Consider the following 14286-nt stretch of genomic DNA (forward strand, 5'->3'; position numbering starts at 1 on the left):
ATGCAAACAAACAGCAGACTCTAAGATGCCCTGCCAAATCTACAGATCAGGAATGTAAGCCTGTGTCTTAAGTGACCTCCACATATTACAGATAACCTCTAAACTGTCCTTCACTCCAGAGTCCACACCATTTAGATATACTGTTAGTTCCTTGCCAGCACTTGTTTCAAGTCATTCTTGTGGTCATGTTTGACAGCCAGAGATTTAATTTTGATGAGTCATTTGACACTATGTAAGTACCATAAAGCACATCATATTTATAAGCATGCCAAAAAAGAAAAATCACCAGAAAAAAAAAAAAGTAACTCCGATTCAAGCAAGTATTTCTGGTTCTACAGCCAGTGATTAATCCCAAATTAAACTGCTCGGCCTCTGAATAAAAGGTTGTGTAATCCCATTTAATTTATACACACCACAATCGCCTTCATTTCAAGAAAAACAGACAAAACAGTAACTTGTGTTTGCATTAGAGATGCCATGTCTAAAATACAAACATGGTGGCTTTGTTAGGACAGGCTAGCTATGTAAAGGCAAGCCCAAATTCAATTCCTGCCAACTGAAGCACACAGGGCAAGGGCTTTGCTGTTCCCATTTGGCAGAAATCCAAATTGTAACGTATGTGAGCTACCATTTAACTAACTCATATTTTTACAAAAATCCTGTTAGTTACTTGCTTTTCAGGACTAGGATCTATTACAGCACTGCCCTGCCTAGGTCTAATATCTCTCATGAACCCTCAAGCAAGATGCACAGTCAGAGAGGTGCTGATTTCTATCAGCAGACAAAACATATTTCCAGGTGACCATGAAAATACGTCAGGTTTGCTTGGCTAGAGCTGTACTGATTCACTACAGGGGCTTACACAAACTAAGCAGAGAGATTAAAAATAAAGATTAAAACATATTTGCAGCTTTTTCTTTTTTTTTTTCTTTTTCTGCTGGAATACTCTGGAGACATTCAAAACCCCCTTGGACACGTTCCTGCGTAACCTGCTCTAGGTGGCCCTGCCTTGGCAGGGGGGTTGGACTAGATGATCACCAGAAAGTCCCTTCCAACCCTAATGATTCTGTGATAACAATTCCCTATTACTTCAAATAACACCTGCAGCCTGCAACAAGTACTGGGGAAGAATTCAGGTGGAAATGTCAGAATTAAAGTGACAGTCAGAGAAGAAAGTATCAACACAGGAAAATCTGCTACTAATTTTACGCAATCTCTTTCATATGAAGAGATGCTCCAAAAAACATCTAAGGGAAAAGGCAATACAAAGTAGACCTCTTTCTGTTTACAAGCATTTTTATCTGAAACATTTAACATCTGAATTGAAACACACAGCTAAAATCCTGCTTTCAAATGCAGATGGGTTTTCTAGGGTTGTTTTCTGTGGCATGCATACCAGCTCATCAAATGTAAACTCACTGTAAAAATAGTGTTTGCTTATTGCATGAGCATACAGAGGAAACTGGAGACATTTAATCCTAGAGTTCATGGGAACCTGCAGTTCTGAGAAAAAGCAAATACAAAAAAGCTTTCCAACAGTGAAATGTTTTTTTTCTTCAGCTGCTTGCAATTCTGGCATTTCCAGAGTTCACCTCAGTTTGCTCTCCAGACAAAGAGTTTCTTCCAAGGACATGTTTAGTCAAAGCCGATGCATTCTGCAGCTCAGTATAAAAGAAGATAATCATCCTGAGAGTTGCTGAGCAACCTCCTGAGATTTCAGAATTCAGGCTCAATTCATTTATCATTCCCTCCTGGTATTTCTACTTGTTGACAAAACGAGGCAGTGCAACAGGGAACTACTTTTAAGCAGCCTTAGTTCACCCCCCAGAGGAGAACCTTTGATTGAATCTACTCCAGGGGAAAATCACAGACCCTTCAAGCTTCTTCATCCCCTGAATAGAAATAAGTCAGAGGAAGTGATGAGGCACAGTGTCTGTATCTCTCATGTCTAGACTAGCCAAACCATCTCCTCCAATAATCGTAACTCCCTTCTGTCCCGCTTCACAGCCAGTTTCTGGCTCCTTTCTCTTTCCTGGTCAGTGCCAAGACGTGGGCACAGAATGCTCAATTGTGCCTCATCCTGGCCTCATGTGAAACAATTTGGATTTTCATCCAAATAGTATCTCCGTTGCTGCCTTAAACATGCAAAGAGAAACACGCACAAACACATGGTCAAAAATGCATCTTGAACAAGTTACTGCAAGGTGTTTCTTTTTCAATATGTGAACCCTTTGAAGTCTGACAATGAAGGTACCTAACTCAGTCAAAATTTCACACTGTGAAGTTTTGCAGCTTCCTGAACAGTTTCATAGTTGATTTAAACATATGTTAACGAATTACTGTGAAAGAGGTAGCCTTTAATGACCCCCTTCATGTCCTGGTTAGGTGCAGATGGTAACAAAGACATTAGTATCTGCATAAGGGAGAAAGAAAAGCAGGAAGAGTCTGGGTCTATCACAGACTCTCAAAAATAGCCCTCAGACCCTCAAGAATCCCTGACTTCCAGCTGAAAAAGCTGGGCTTTATGGTGAGTCTTTGTGTTATTTTGCAAGCTCAGCAATGTTATCAGTAGGGCTACATCATTTGCCATCTCATTTTTGCCTCTGCTCCATGTCCTTCAGCCACCCTAAACAATGGCAGACATTCTGACTTTTCTTGCTGATGCCTGTTTACGAGAACTGACAGAAGAGTCAATGGGAGGCTAAAACACTGGAATGATCTATAGGATTAAACTCCAACAGTGGAACTGGTTTTCCTACACGGTCCTTGCTCAACTGGACCGTTTGTCTGAAAATAATCTGTTAATAAAAACATATGGGTTCAACCAACTTATATTGCCTGGTGATACAAATAAACGTGGTTTATAGGAGCCCTTGCAAAAATACTGTGTAGATCCAAGCTGCTTAATTCTCTACTTCTTCTGCCAAACAAAAAAAGGGCAGTTTTTGCTCACAGATACATGGTGTAAACACCCATCACTAGGACATCTAGCTCAAAAGTAATACTGACTGCTAAATTTTACTAGAATTGCCTATATTTAACAACTCAATATTACAATATGTCAGTGCAAACAAGCCCATAGTGTTTTGTCCTAGAAATATTAGTGACACAATTTATTTCAAATACTTGGGTTTTGCTTCACAAATATTAAGCACAGAACGAGTGCAACTTTATTTCTGTCTCCTATTACTACGCAGTAATGTTTAACAGCCTATCATAAGACATGCAAAAAGGAAAGACTTACGGTGTATGTGAATGATCTAAGATTCCTTCTGCTAAAAACTGTCCCAGGCATTTTGGTAGATAAGACAGCAGCCCTGAATGAGAGACTGCTACACAATGCATGTTTCTGAAAGAAAGTAACCAACTCTACAAGAAAGTATGAAAGACCACATGACTGTCATATGAATATCCTTACACAATATTAATCCAGTTTCTTTGTGTTATTACTCGCCAGTGGGTTTATCTTACCAAGTTACTCATATGTGGAGTACTCAGCAAGAATGAAAGTTACAAATATATACTTTAAAACTGTCTTAAATGCCTTACAGGCTTGCAGAGAACATACTGTGAGTGGATTCTGCTATTTGTTTTGAATACTCCTCACTTCAGAAGTCCTGTTTGATTTTCCTTCAGAGTGAGGACCTTAAGAAGAAAGCAATTAAAGCAGGACAAAAATGCTTACAGAGGCAGCAAGAGATTAAAAACTTGGTAGATCTCTGGGAAGGTGAAAACAAAGCCGACTTCATGACAAGACTACTTTAATTTCATCGGCATGTCAGCCACATGGTATTTCTACAGACAAGGTTTTTCATAGCATTCTCACTGCTGGAGTGGGAACACCAGAGATAGCTCAGCCCTGCTCTCGCTGAAGTTCTTGCCAATAGATGCTTGCATACGATATCATCTGCTACATATGCATTCAGGTGGAGAAGTTGTTAAGTGGTTACAAGTTAATTAGTCTGTGCTGGACATTCGCACATTAAAGGCATCCCTTGCAGCCCGTAAGGCTGTCAGCAATACTGCTTTCATACTGCTCAGGTCAGTCACTGAATACCCTGTTATTAAAGAAGAGTTAACAAAAGAACTATGAATGTATGAATATGTCTGTGTTTTAATTACCACTAAAGGGATTAACTAAAAACAACTAAGATGATCAAGGTACTGGAGCATCTCTCCTATGGGGAAAGGCTGAGACAGTTGTGACTGTTCAGCCCAGAGAAGGCTCAGGGAGGATCTCATCCTGAAGCAAGGTTGCAAAGAACATGGAGCTGAGCTCTATCAGTGGTGCCCTGTGGCAGGACCAGAGGCAATTGGCATAAACTGAAACACAGGAGGTTCCTTCTGAACATCAGGAAATGCTTTTTCACTGTGGGAGTGACTAAGTCCTGGCACAGGTTGTCCAGGGGAGTTGTGGAGTCTCCATCCTTGGAGGTGTTCAAAAGCAGTCTGGATATGGTCCCGGGCAGCCAGGTGTAGATAACCCAGCTTAGGCAGGGAGGTTAGAAAAGATGCCCTCCAGAGGTCCCTGCCAACCTCAACCCTTCTGTGATTCTGTGAACTGTAGATTATTAGAAATGAGAAAACTAGTTGGTACTCCCACCATCATGCAGCTTTCTCCCTACAAGCAGCAAGCGAAACTCAAAAAACAGATCAGTAGGTGACTTCCTCACTAATTACTTTTCTTGCTTCCTGGAACACTTCACCATTACTTAATTCTCATCTTAATTAAGCCATGGCTAGCCTGCTGACAGGTTAGCTTCATGAGCTAAGGAAGATCCTGCAGCTTCATAAATACACTTCATCTGAGATTCATACTTTCCAAGGGAGTAGCTATAAGCACCTTTTCAAGCCAGTGGGCAGACACACAAATTTCATTGTCTAAAATAGACCGGATTTCTTGTTCCCTAGAAGAACTGCGCCTCCCCTCTGAACCGAGGCAATTATCTTCAAATATTGACATTATGAGAGAGGTGATTTGAGCTGAGAGATGTCAATCCAGCAAAGATCTCTTCTGCAAACATCCCACATGCTTCTCAGGCAACTGCTCTGTTGGGGAAGAGCAAAAAGATTAGGGGAGAGAAACCAATGCGTGTGGCACCCTGTTTACGAGAGCTGTTGATTCTGAAACAAAATGCTAGGTCATACTTGCTGGACCTCCGAACAGAACACTTCCAATTTACCTACTTACCGAAAGGCAGCGATGCCCTGGTAAAAACTACAGATAGTGGTATTTAGGACAGTTTAAATAAAAACACCAATAAAATAACCAATAAAACTCTAACTTTGAGCGCCTGACACATTTCCAGTTTGATTCCCATAGGGTGAGTCCTCATAAATGGCAAACTTGATCTGGGCAGGTGAGAATCAAATAGCCATTACTTAAGCTGACCTCTCCTGGACTTCGCTCCTCTACTTCAGGCTATACCAATGGCCAAAAAACCTACGATTCAGCAGTTTCCAACCAGCACTGTTCTGACAAAGAAGACACAAGGTGACCTTCATAACCATCCCTGGCAGCTTCAAGACCTCAAAATGCTCGGGTGGCTATGACATGAAAGAGATCACGCTGACCTCAAAGAGGCCAAAAAGATGACAGGTTCTGGAAAGCTCCTGGGCAAAGAAACAAGGCTTGAAATGCCCTCAAATTTTGGACAACTTAAATTTTGCAGAGACTGGAGACTGAGTTATATGGATCAAATTTGTCACATAAAGCATTTCAGTGTTTTAAAATGGAGAACATGGTGAGGGGAAAAAAGCATCAAGCAATATGACAGGAGATCAGAAATGTTTTGGCCAGTTCTGCCTAAACGCCTCCTCACTTACAGTCTGGTAGTTTCACTAAACATGTCCCAGAGCAGGATGAGCTGCTTACATTGTTCTGTGGGAAGCTCTTTCAGAATTACAAAGCCTTGCTGCTTACTGACACATCATTAGTAGCATTTTTACAACCAGCACTGTTCGGTCTTATCTCTATCCTAATCCTCCGATCTGTGCCTGTATTCCCAATTAAGACAAAACAGGAGAATCATAGAATCATAGAATAGTTAGGGTTGGAAAGGACCTCAAGATCATCTAGTTCCAACACCCCTGCCATGGGCAGGGACACCTCACACTAAACCATCCCACCCAAGGCTTCATCCAACCTGGCCTTGAACACCGCCAGGGATGGAGCACTCACAACCCCCCTGGGCAACCCATTCCAGTGCCTCACCACCCTTACAGTAAAGAACTTTCTTCCTTATATCCAATCTAAACTTCCCCTGTTTAAGTTTTAACCCATTACCCCTTGTCCTGTCACTACAGTCCCTGATGAAGAGTCCCTCCCCAGCATCCCTATAGGTCCCCTTCAGGTACTGGAGACAAGGTGTATCAGACAGAGACAGCCTGGACATCCTCCAGTGCAAACTGTCCCCAGTTAATGTGCTCATGGGGATCCTTTCAGGGCCAGCAGCAGGCGCAGGGTTATTTTGGACATTCTGACCTGGGCATCACAGCCTTGAAGTGCACACATTGACAGAGAGCAGGCAGGAACCTCTCTATAAAGAGGGATTCAGTTACACGCAGGAGACTGAGGCAGGGCTGGCAGACAGGACATCGAATACCATCCTCTTATGGCCGGTATTTAGAGACAAATTCTGCATGTGGTGGGTGCACCGCTGCCTCCTCACCTACCGCACCGTGCGCCCCCTGCGGCAGGGCTGCCCTGCCCCTGACGGGCTCCGAGCCCTGCCTGGGGCTCGGGGGAAGGTGATTCCCCGTGAGAACAAGAGGAGGGCGAGGAGGACCAGCAGCAAGAGGAGACGATGGCCAGAGCCGGGGTGCGACAAGGACAGAGAGACGGGGGCAGCCATGAGGGGTGAAGGAAGATCGTGAAGGGAGATCGTGCGGGGATATGAAGAGTAGCCGTGAGAGGTGAGGGGCGGCCATAAGGCGTGAGGGGTGGCCGTGAGGGGAGACTGGTTCGCCCTCGGTGACATGGTTCAGCGGTGGACTTGGCAGTCCTGCGGCAAGGGTGGCACTGGACCCGAGACGCGGCTTCCCCCCGGTTGAGGCTATGGCGACAGCTCTACCGCCGCCCGCCAGGAGGCGCTGACCGCCCGCTTCAGGCACAGCCACGCCCCACTCGCCGGGACCATCCCGCCCCTAGCCCCGCCTCTTTCCCCTCCCTTCCGTCTGTCCCCCGAGGGAACCAATGAGAGGGCGCCAGTGGCCGGCTGGTCCCGCCTCCGCCCGCCTGGCACCGCCCCTTCCGGCGTGCCAGCGCTGTCCAAGATGGTGGTGGGTGGGCTGTGCCTGTGCGGGCTGATCAGGTATCGGGGGATGTGTGGCCGCGTATGGGGCGGCGCGGCGCGGCCTGGCCTGGCCTGCCAGCGGAGAGGGAGGGCAGAAGGACACCGTGCTCCTGCGCGGCCCCTGCCAGGCTGCAGCCGCGCTCCCCCAGCCCCCCGAGCCTGCCCCATGCCCTCATCAGGAGAGGAGGGCGAAGCGGATCCCTGCCCTGCCCTGCTCTGCCGCCGGGCTCGGATGGGTTAATGTGCTTTTCCGCTGCTTCATGCCGGGAGTGGGAGCGTTGTCTTAGGTGTCGGGCGTGACGCGCGGCCGGCCGTGGGCAACTCCTTCAGGGTCGAGTAAATGACGTTTGTCATAACGCGTAGCACTGCGTTCGGAACCAGGTGCTGTGGTGCTCTGTGAACGGAGACAGCTGTGAGAAACGTCCCGTTCCTGGATTAGGAGAGCGGTGCGGGGAGGTAGTGGTGAGCAAAGGGAGTACCCCTGTCAGTGCCTCAGATAACCCAAAACAGGGGTCTCTACAGACAGAAACTGCGCAGAGCTTTTTTGACAGTTGACGTAGGTCTTCAAATCCCAGGGGAATGGAAAATGCAGGTTCTGGACCTCATAGCAGCCTTCCAGTATCTGAGGGGGGGGGCTATAAGGATGCTGGGAAAGGACTCTTCATCAGGGACTGTAGTGATAGGACAAGGGGTAATGAGGTAAAATTTACACAGAGGAAGTTTTGATTGGATATAGGAAGAAGTTCTTTACTGTAAAGGTGGTGAGGCACTGGAATGGGTTGCCCAAGGAAGTTGTGAATGCTCCATCCCTGGCAGTTGGACTTGGCTCCATCAAGGCCAGGTTGGACGTAGCCTTGGGTGACATGGTTTAGTGTGAGGTGTCCTTGTCCATGGCAGGGGGGTTGGAACTAAATGATCTTAAGGTCCTTTCCAACCCTAACTATTCTATGATTCTATGCACTGCAGGCTGGCCTGAGTAACTGCACCAAGGCAACTCACACAGACGCAGGCTAAGCAGGAGCTTGGACTGAAAAAAACTCTTATAAATCTATTTAGAAATCACTTTGCTGATTGTGTTGTGCCAGATTGCTAAGGGCAACCTTTACAGTGTCTATAGCACATGGAGATAGATGCAGATATATGGCATGAATAAATAATAAAAAACATTGTGAGGTAACTATAGGAAAAAAAAAATCTTTGGTAAGCAATGTAGAATTTTTTTTCCCCATAACTGCTGAAATGGTGCACAAATAATTGATTTCTGAGATTAGAACTGAAGGACTTGCTGAACTCCCTGTAGCTCTACCTGTCAGCCTCTGTTTCTCAGTTTCATACACAGTGTTTCTTTAAAGCAATTTTATAGTTTAAAATTTCTGGCTTATTTCAGATTGCTGTGCTCATTGTTAATCCCTGCATTATTTCTAAGTGGAATTCTGTGTGTCTGCGTGGTGGTACTACTGTGGGGAATACGGTTCTGGATACAGCAAAGGAAGAAACAGCTGACCTCAGAAGGAAGAGATGGGAAGCGGCCATTGCTGGTTGCCTTTTTCCACCCCTATTGCAATGCAGGTGGTGGAGGGGAGAGAGTCTTGTGGTGTGCCATAAGGACACTCCAGAAAAAGTAAGCATATATGTTTATCAGGTACCATATTACTCTGACATGCTGATGGTATTATTTATGCACATTTGGCATTTTACATATTGAAATAGGTATCACTAATCTACCTGTCCTACATTTTTTTTACATCCAAGTTTCACCCGGTTATACCACTTCACTTCATCCTTTTACCCAGATATTTCCTGCTGGGGCATCTCTCACTTCTTTCTCTCCTTGGGAGAACCGCTCCTCCATTATCAGTTTTCCACTACTGGTTGGGAACATTGTATAGGCATACCTCATCAGAGAATAACTGGTGATGCTTATACTTGCCTCTTGGTGCAGGAGGCAAAATGTTTTAGTATGTGAATTGAATGTAACATTGGCATACACACTGGCGTGCAGAGCAGAGTCTCATGCATTTTACTCATGCACTAGACAGACATCTCCTAGTGTGAAGCAATGCATTCTTAAGTCTGTAGAATAATGCTGAACTCGTTTTATGTTTTTACTAAAAATAATAACTATTCCCCAAGTCCTCAGCCATATATTTTTCTGCAGATTAGAAAAATCCTGTGGAAATATAGGGAAAAGTATAATTTAGTGTCCTGGGTTCAGCAGTAGCAGTCATTTTTCTCCTTCTTAGTAGCTAGTGCAGTGTTATGTTTTCATTTTTTGGCCTGGGAAGAGAGCTGATAACGCTGATGTTTTTAGTTGCTGCTCAAATGTTTGGTCTGGCCAAGGACTTTCTGAGCCTCATGCTCTGCTAGGGAGGAGGGGAGGCTGGGAGGAAGCAGAGACAGGACACCTGACCCAAACTGACCAAAGAGGTATTCCATACCACAGCACGTCATGCCCAGGATGTAACGGGGAATTACCTGGAAGGGCTAGTTCATGGCAGGGTTGGCCGAGGTATGGGTCGGTGCTCGACTGGGGGGAGTGGGGCGAGTTAGTGGTCGGTTGGTGTTGAGGTGTTGTGTTCTTTCCTCTTGTTACTTCCTTTGTCATTATTATCATTGGTGGCAGCAGCAGTGATTTGTGTTATACCTTAGTTACTGAACTGTTCTTATCTCAACCTGTGGGAGTTGCATTCTTTTTGATTCTCCTCTCCGTCCTTCCAGGAGCAGGGGGAGGGCAAGAAGAGGGGGGAGTGAGTGAACGAGCTTTTGTGGTTGGGTTTAAACCACGACATTTAGTTAAAATCATTTCAGAGCTAGGCCAGTCCTTTGTTCTCACATACTTCTTGAGTAATTTTGAAAGGATAATATATTAGTTTCATGTTAATATGAAGAATGTACAAAATTCTTTTCCTTTACTGTTGCAGGTACAGAAATGTGACGTGTGTGGTTTACACTGGTGATAGAGGTGTCAGTGGAGAAGAAATAGTGGAAGGTGCTTTCAGAAGATTCAGTATTAAATTGACTCACCCTGTGAAGTTTGTGTTTCTAGAAAAACGCTACCTTGTGGAAGCTTCTCTTTACCCTCACTTCACTTTGCTGGGACAAAGTTTAGGATCAGTGTTTCTCGGCTGGGAAGCTCTTCTAAAGTGTGTTCCTGATATTTATATAGACTCAATGGGTTATGCCTTCACCCTTCCCCTCTTTAAATACTTAGGAGGTTGCCACGTTGGATGCTACGTCCATTATCCCACTATCAGCACCGATATGCTCTCTGTCGTTAGGAATCAGGATACCAGATTTAACAACGCAGCTTTCATTACAAACAGCCCTCTTTTCAGCAGATTTAAACTTGTCTACTACTATTTATTTGCTTTCATGTATGGATTGGTTGGGTCCTGCAGTGATGTGATAATGGTTAATTCTTCTTGGACACTAAATCATATCCTTTCCCTCTGGAAAGCTGGGGCTTGCACTAGCGTTGTGTATCCACCATGCGATGTTCAGACCTTCCTGGATATTCCACTGGAAGCGGAAAAGAGCACCTGTGAATATTCCATTGTTTCCATCGGACAGTTCAGGCCTGAAAAAGATCATCCTTTGCAAATCAGAGCCTTTGCTAAATTGCTAAAAGAGAAGAGACTGGGGCAGCAGCCATCATTGAAGCTTGTCTTAATTGGAGGCTGTCGTAACCAGCAAGATGAAGAGCGTGTAGATAACCTTAAAGGTCTTTGTGAAGAGCTGGGAGTTAGTAACAATGTGACATTCAGAATAAACATTCCCTTTGAGGAGCTAAAGAGACATCTGGCAGAGGCCACCATTGGCCTGCATACAATGTGGAATGAGCACTTTGGGATCGGTCAGTATCTTCATCAGTGTTCAGCCATTTATCCCAGCTGGGGACACAGTTGGGGAGGACTTCAGTTCATGATAAAGGCTTCTCAGTGTAGGTGTCTTAAGTGTAGAGGCCTGTGTACCGAGCAGGTGTTCACCTCCTGGGCTTGTCAGAGGCAACCTAGCTGAAGCCTACAGGACCAATTCAGATGAGTAACCACTAGGTGCTACTGTAATGCAAGCTGAAGCCTGTAAATGTAGTAGATTCCTGTGGGTAAGCTCTAGGTGCCTGAACAGGGCGGGAATCCCATCTGTGCTGCTCAGGATGTCCTGCCTCACCTGCAGCTATCAGTCTGCAAAGTCACAGGTCACCCTCTGGTCCTGTGTTAGGTTTGTCAGCCTTCTATACCCAGCAGAGCCTCAAAAGGCAGTGGATGCTTCTGTTCTGCCACCTTAGATTGTGCCTTGTTAGCTCCACTGTATTTAGGGAGAGCTTAGACACAGTTCACATGCAGACATACATCCATGTATGGAGATTCTGATTGTGTTTCACCTGTCTCAACTGCCAGATGAAATGCCTAATCTAGGTCATGGAGCTCTAGCTGCTGTTACAGAGCTGTGAGTCTCCCATATATCCTGTCTTTGTTTGTAAGCCCCATATAGATGCCGCCATGTAGCCTTGGTTATCTCATTGCACTAGGCACCTGCTAAGGCAGGTAAATCAAGTCCTTAAATCAGTCACTGTAGCATGAAGCAGAACACCAAAGAGGAGCTGGCACATCATTTAGTGTGCTGTCTTACAGCATGAAGGTATTGGGCTCAGTTTATTGGGATTAGTTGAGTCCTGACCTTGAAAGGGAATGCAAGATTGCCCATCTGCCATAAATCTACAAGAGGGAAGTTAGCAGCCAAGCAGCTGAATACTGTACTTGCCTATAATATGACTAAACTGCAGTTAATGTCACCAGACTTTATTAGAGTACAAGGTAAGTATCAGGAGTAGCAGTTTATAGCAACTTGGTATAAAAAAATATACTCTGAAGTGTTTCTTAGCAGCACCTCCAAAAAAATGGAAATAATGGTTTCTCATATTTCCCCCAAAAAACCAGTTTAAGTAAATTTAAAAGAGTGTTAGAATCACACTGTGATTTTGCATTCCAGCATGATTTCACCTTCACCTCCAGTGGCTTTTTTCCTGTAAAAAACATGTTCTAAAACTTTGGGGCATGATTTATAGTTGGTGATTTTTGAGCTAGGGGGGACTTCTTAAAAATCAAATCAGACCTGGGAAGAACCAGCAATTAAAGTGATTTCTGAGGTCTGTTCTGGAACCATGGAGGAGAATTGAAGTTGGCATGTACATTACACGCTACTCTAATCCCACTGCGTTTGGCTGAGGAAAACTTGCTGTCAGATTTCCATTTCATTAAAACTTCTTCCATCAAAAATACAGATTTTTACAAATGTAACATCTTTTACAAGTTTGTTGTGCTGAGTTGTCAAAAGCTGTAAAGTTTTTTTAATCTGCAAAATACTGAACTTCCAAATGTCATCTGATTGAGATGTGCAGTCAGCTTTTCTCTCAGTATCTCTCTAAGTGCTAAAGTTCTTCAGTGTGAATGAGATGATGAATGCAGTTATGATCAGCTCTGATTTTTAATTGTTTTTTTGCAGCTGCCACCATGCCATGAAGTTAAAACCACAATCACCAGTTAAAACCACTGCCACCAGTGTTGCTGCATTCTGTCACAGCAGGACAGAGCTACGCAGGGTTCAGTCACAGAGCCACCTTCCGTGTTTATCTTTACTTTTGTTTCAATATCTAGCTTCCCCCCCCCAACTGTTTATACTGGTGATAAAATCTCTCTTGAGTGAGATGTTACAAGAACCACAACTTAACCAGTTATATCTGATTTCTAATTTCAGTTTTGTGTGCTTAAGAGAAACATGTTTCAGTCCTTAGCACTGCAAAACTTCAATATGTGTTTGTTAGTTTTTGTTATGAGACCATTGACTCCATTTTTCAAATTGCTCTAGAACAGCACCCTATAATAACTTACAATTCTGGGTGAATTTCATTGTGGCTTTATTGTGGTTTCCAGTGCCTTTCAGAAAGGCAGAGTCTGTGATGTGCACATTCATATCAGCATGTTCTGTGTCTTTTACAGGAGTCGTTGAATGTATGGCAGCTGGCACAGTTATCCTGGCTCACAACTCTGGAGGCCCCAAGTTAGATATTGTGGTACCCTTCGAAGGACACATTACAGGCTTCCTAGCAGAAAATGAGGACAGTTATGCTGAAAGGATGGCTCATATCCTCTCTTTGTCTCCTGAAAAAAGGTTAGAGATCAGAGAAAACGCCCGTCGCTCTGTGCACAGGTTTTCTGACCAGCATTTTGAAGAAACATTCCTGTTATCTGTGGAGCCACTATTTAAATAAATGTCTATGAATAAAACTGTATGTGAGTAAAATTAACTTTTTATATTTGACTGGGTGTTACCTGTAAATATGTTTATGACCCCTTCATCCTCTTCAATAAAGAGATTTGGTCTTCTTTCTGTCAAAGTATCTATCTTTTTCACTGGTGTCGTGGTTTAAACAAAGTCAACCATAAGTCACGCAGTTGCTCTCTCACTCCCCTCCCCACCTTCTTGCCCTCCCCTACTCCCGGAGGGACGGAGAGGAGAATCGAAAAGAATGCAACTCCCATGGGTTGAGATAAGAACAGTTTAGTAACTAAGGTATAACATAGATCACTACTGCTACCGCCAATGGTAATAATGATGAGGGAAATAACAAGGGAAGAGAATACAACCACTCACCACCCGCCGACCGATAACTTGCCCCACCCCACCCGAACAAGCACTGACCGATACTTCGTCCAACTCTGCAGTGTACTAGCCCTTCCGAGTAACTCTCCATTACATCCTGGGCATGACGTGCTGTGGTGTGGAATACCTCTTTGGCTAGTTTGGGTCAGGTGTCCTGTCTCTGCTTCCTCCCAGCTTTCCCTCCTCCCTGGCAGAGCATGAGGCTCAGAAAGTCCTTGGTCAGACTAAAACATTTGTGTTATCAGCCCTGTTCGCAGGCTGAAAGTCAAACCACAGCGCTGCACCAGCTAAGAAGGAGAAAAATGACTGCTACTGCTGAACCCAGGAAAAC

General features: G+C 44.5%; 1 protein-coding gene across 3 annotated transcripts; it reads left to right on the top strand.

The window, feature by feature from the left end:
- Positions 1-6759: 6759 nt before the first annotated feature.
- On the top strand, positions 6760-13682 carry ALG11 (ALG11 alpha-1,2-mannosyltransferase). 3 transcript variants are annotated; one of them, XM_065678309.1, is made up of 4 exons: positions 6760-6915; positions 8683-8916; positions 10217-11148; positions 13292-13682. In XM_065678309.1, the coding sequence occupies exons 1-4, from the start codon at positions 6896-6898 to the stop codon at positions 13561-13563; spliced, it is 1458 nt and encodes a 485-aa protein (XP_065534381.1). In that variant the 5' UTR covers positions 6760-6895; the 3' UTR covers positions 13564-13682. The 3 variants fall into 3 exon arrangements, with proteins under 3 accessions (XP_065534381.1, XP_065534380.1, XP_065534382.1); XM_065678308.1 differs by lacking the exon at positions 6760-6915 and adding an exon at positions 7246-7313; XM_065678310.1 differs by lacking the exons at positions 6760-6915; positions 13292-13682 and adding exons at positions 7246-7313; positions 12798-13285.
- The last annotated feature ends 604 nt before the right edge of the window (positions 13683-14286 follow it).

The sequence above is a fragment of the Lathamus discolor genome, chromosome 4 (assembly GCF_037157495.1).
Source record: "Lathamus discolor isolate bLatDis1 chromosome 4, bLatDis1.hap1, whole genome shotgun sequence".
Lineage (NCBI taxonomy): Eukaryota > Metazoa > Chordata > Aves > Psittaciformes > Psittacidae > Lathamus > Lathamus discolor.

Excerpts from the sequence above, each read along its gene's own strand:
- ALG11 (XM_065678308.1), top strand. The coding sequence starts at position 7,276 with ATGGTGGTGGGTGGGCTGTGCCTGTGCGGGCTGATCAG. Across the intron at positions 7,314-8,682 it reads TGCCTGTGCGGGCTGATCAG|ATTGCTGTGCTCATTGTTAA; the intron begins GTATCGGGGGAT and ends GGCTTATTTCAG. Across the intron at positions 8,917-10,216 it reads ATAAGGACACTCCAGAAAAA|GTACAGAAATGTGACGTGTG; the intron begins GTAAGCATATAT and ends TTACTGTTGCAG.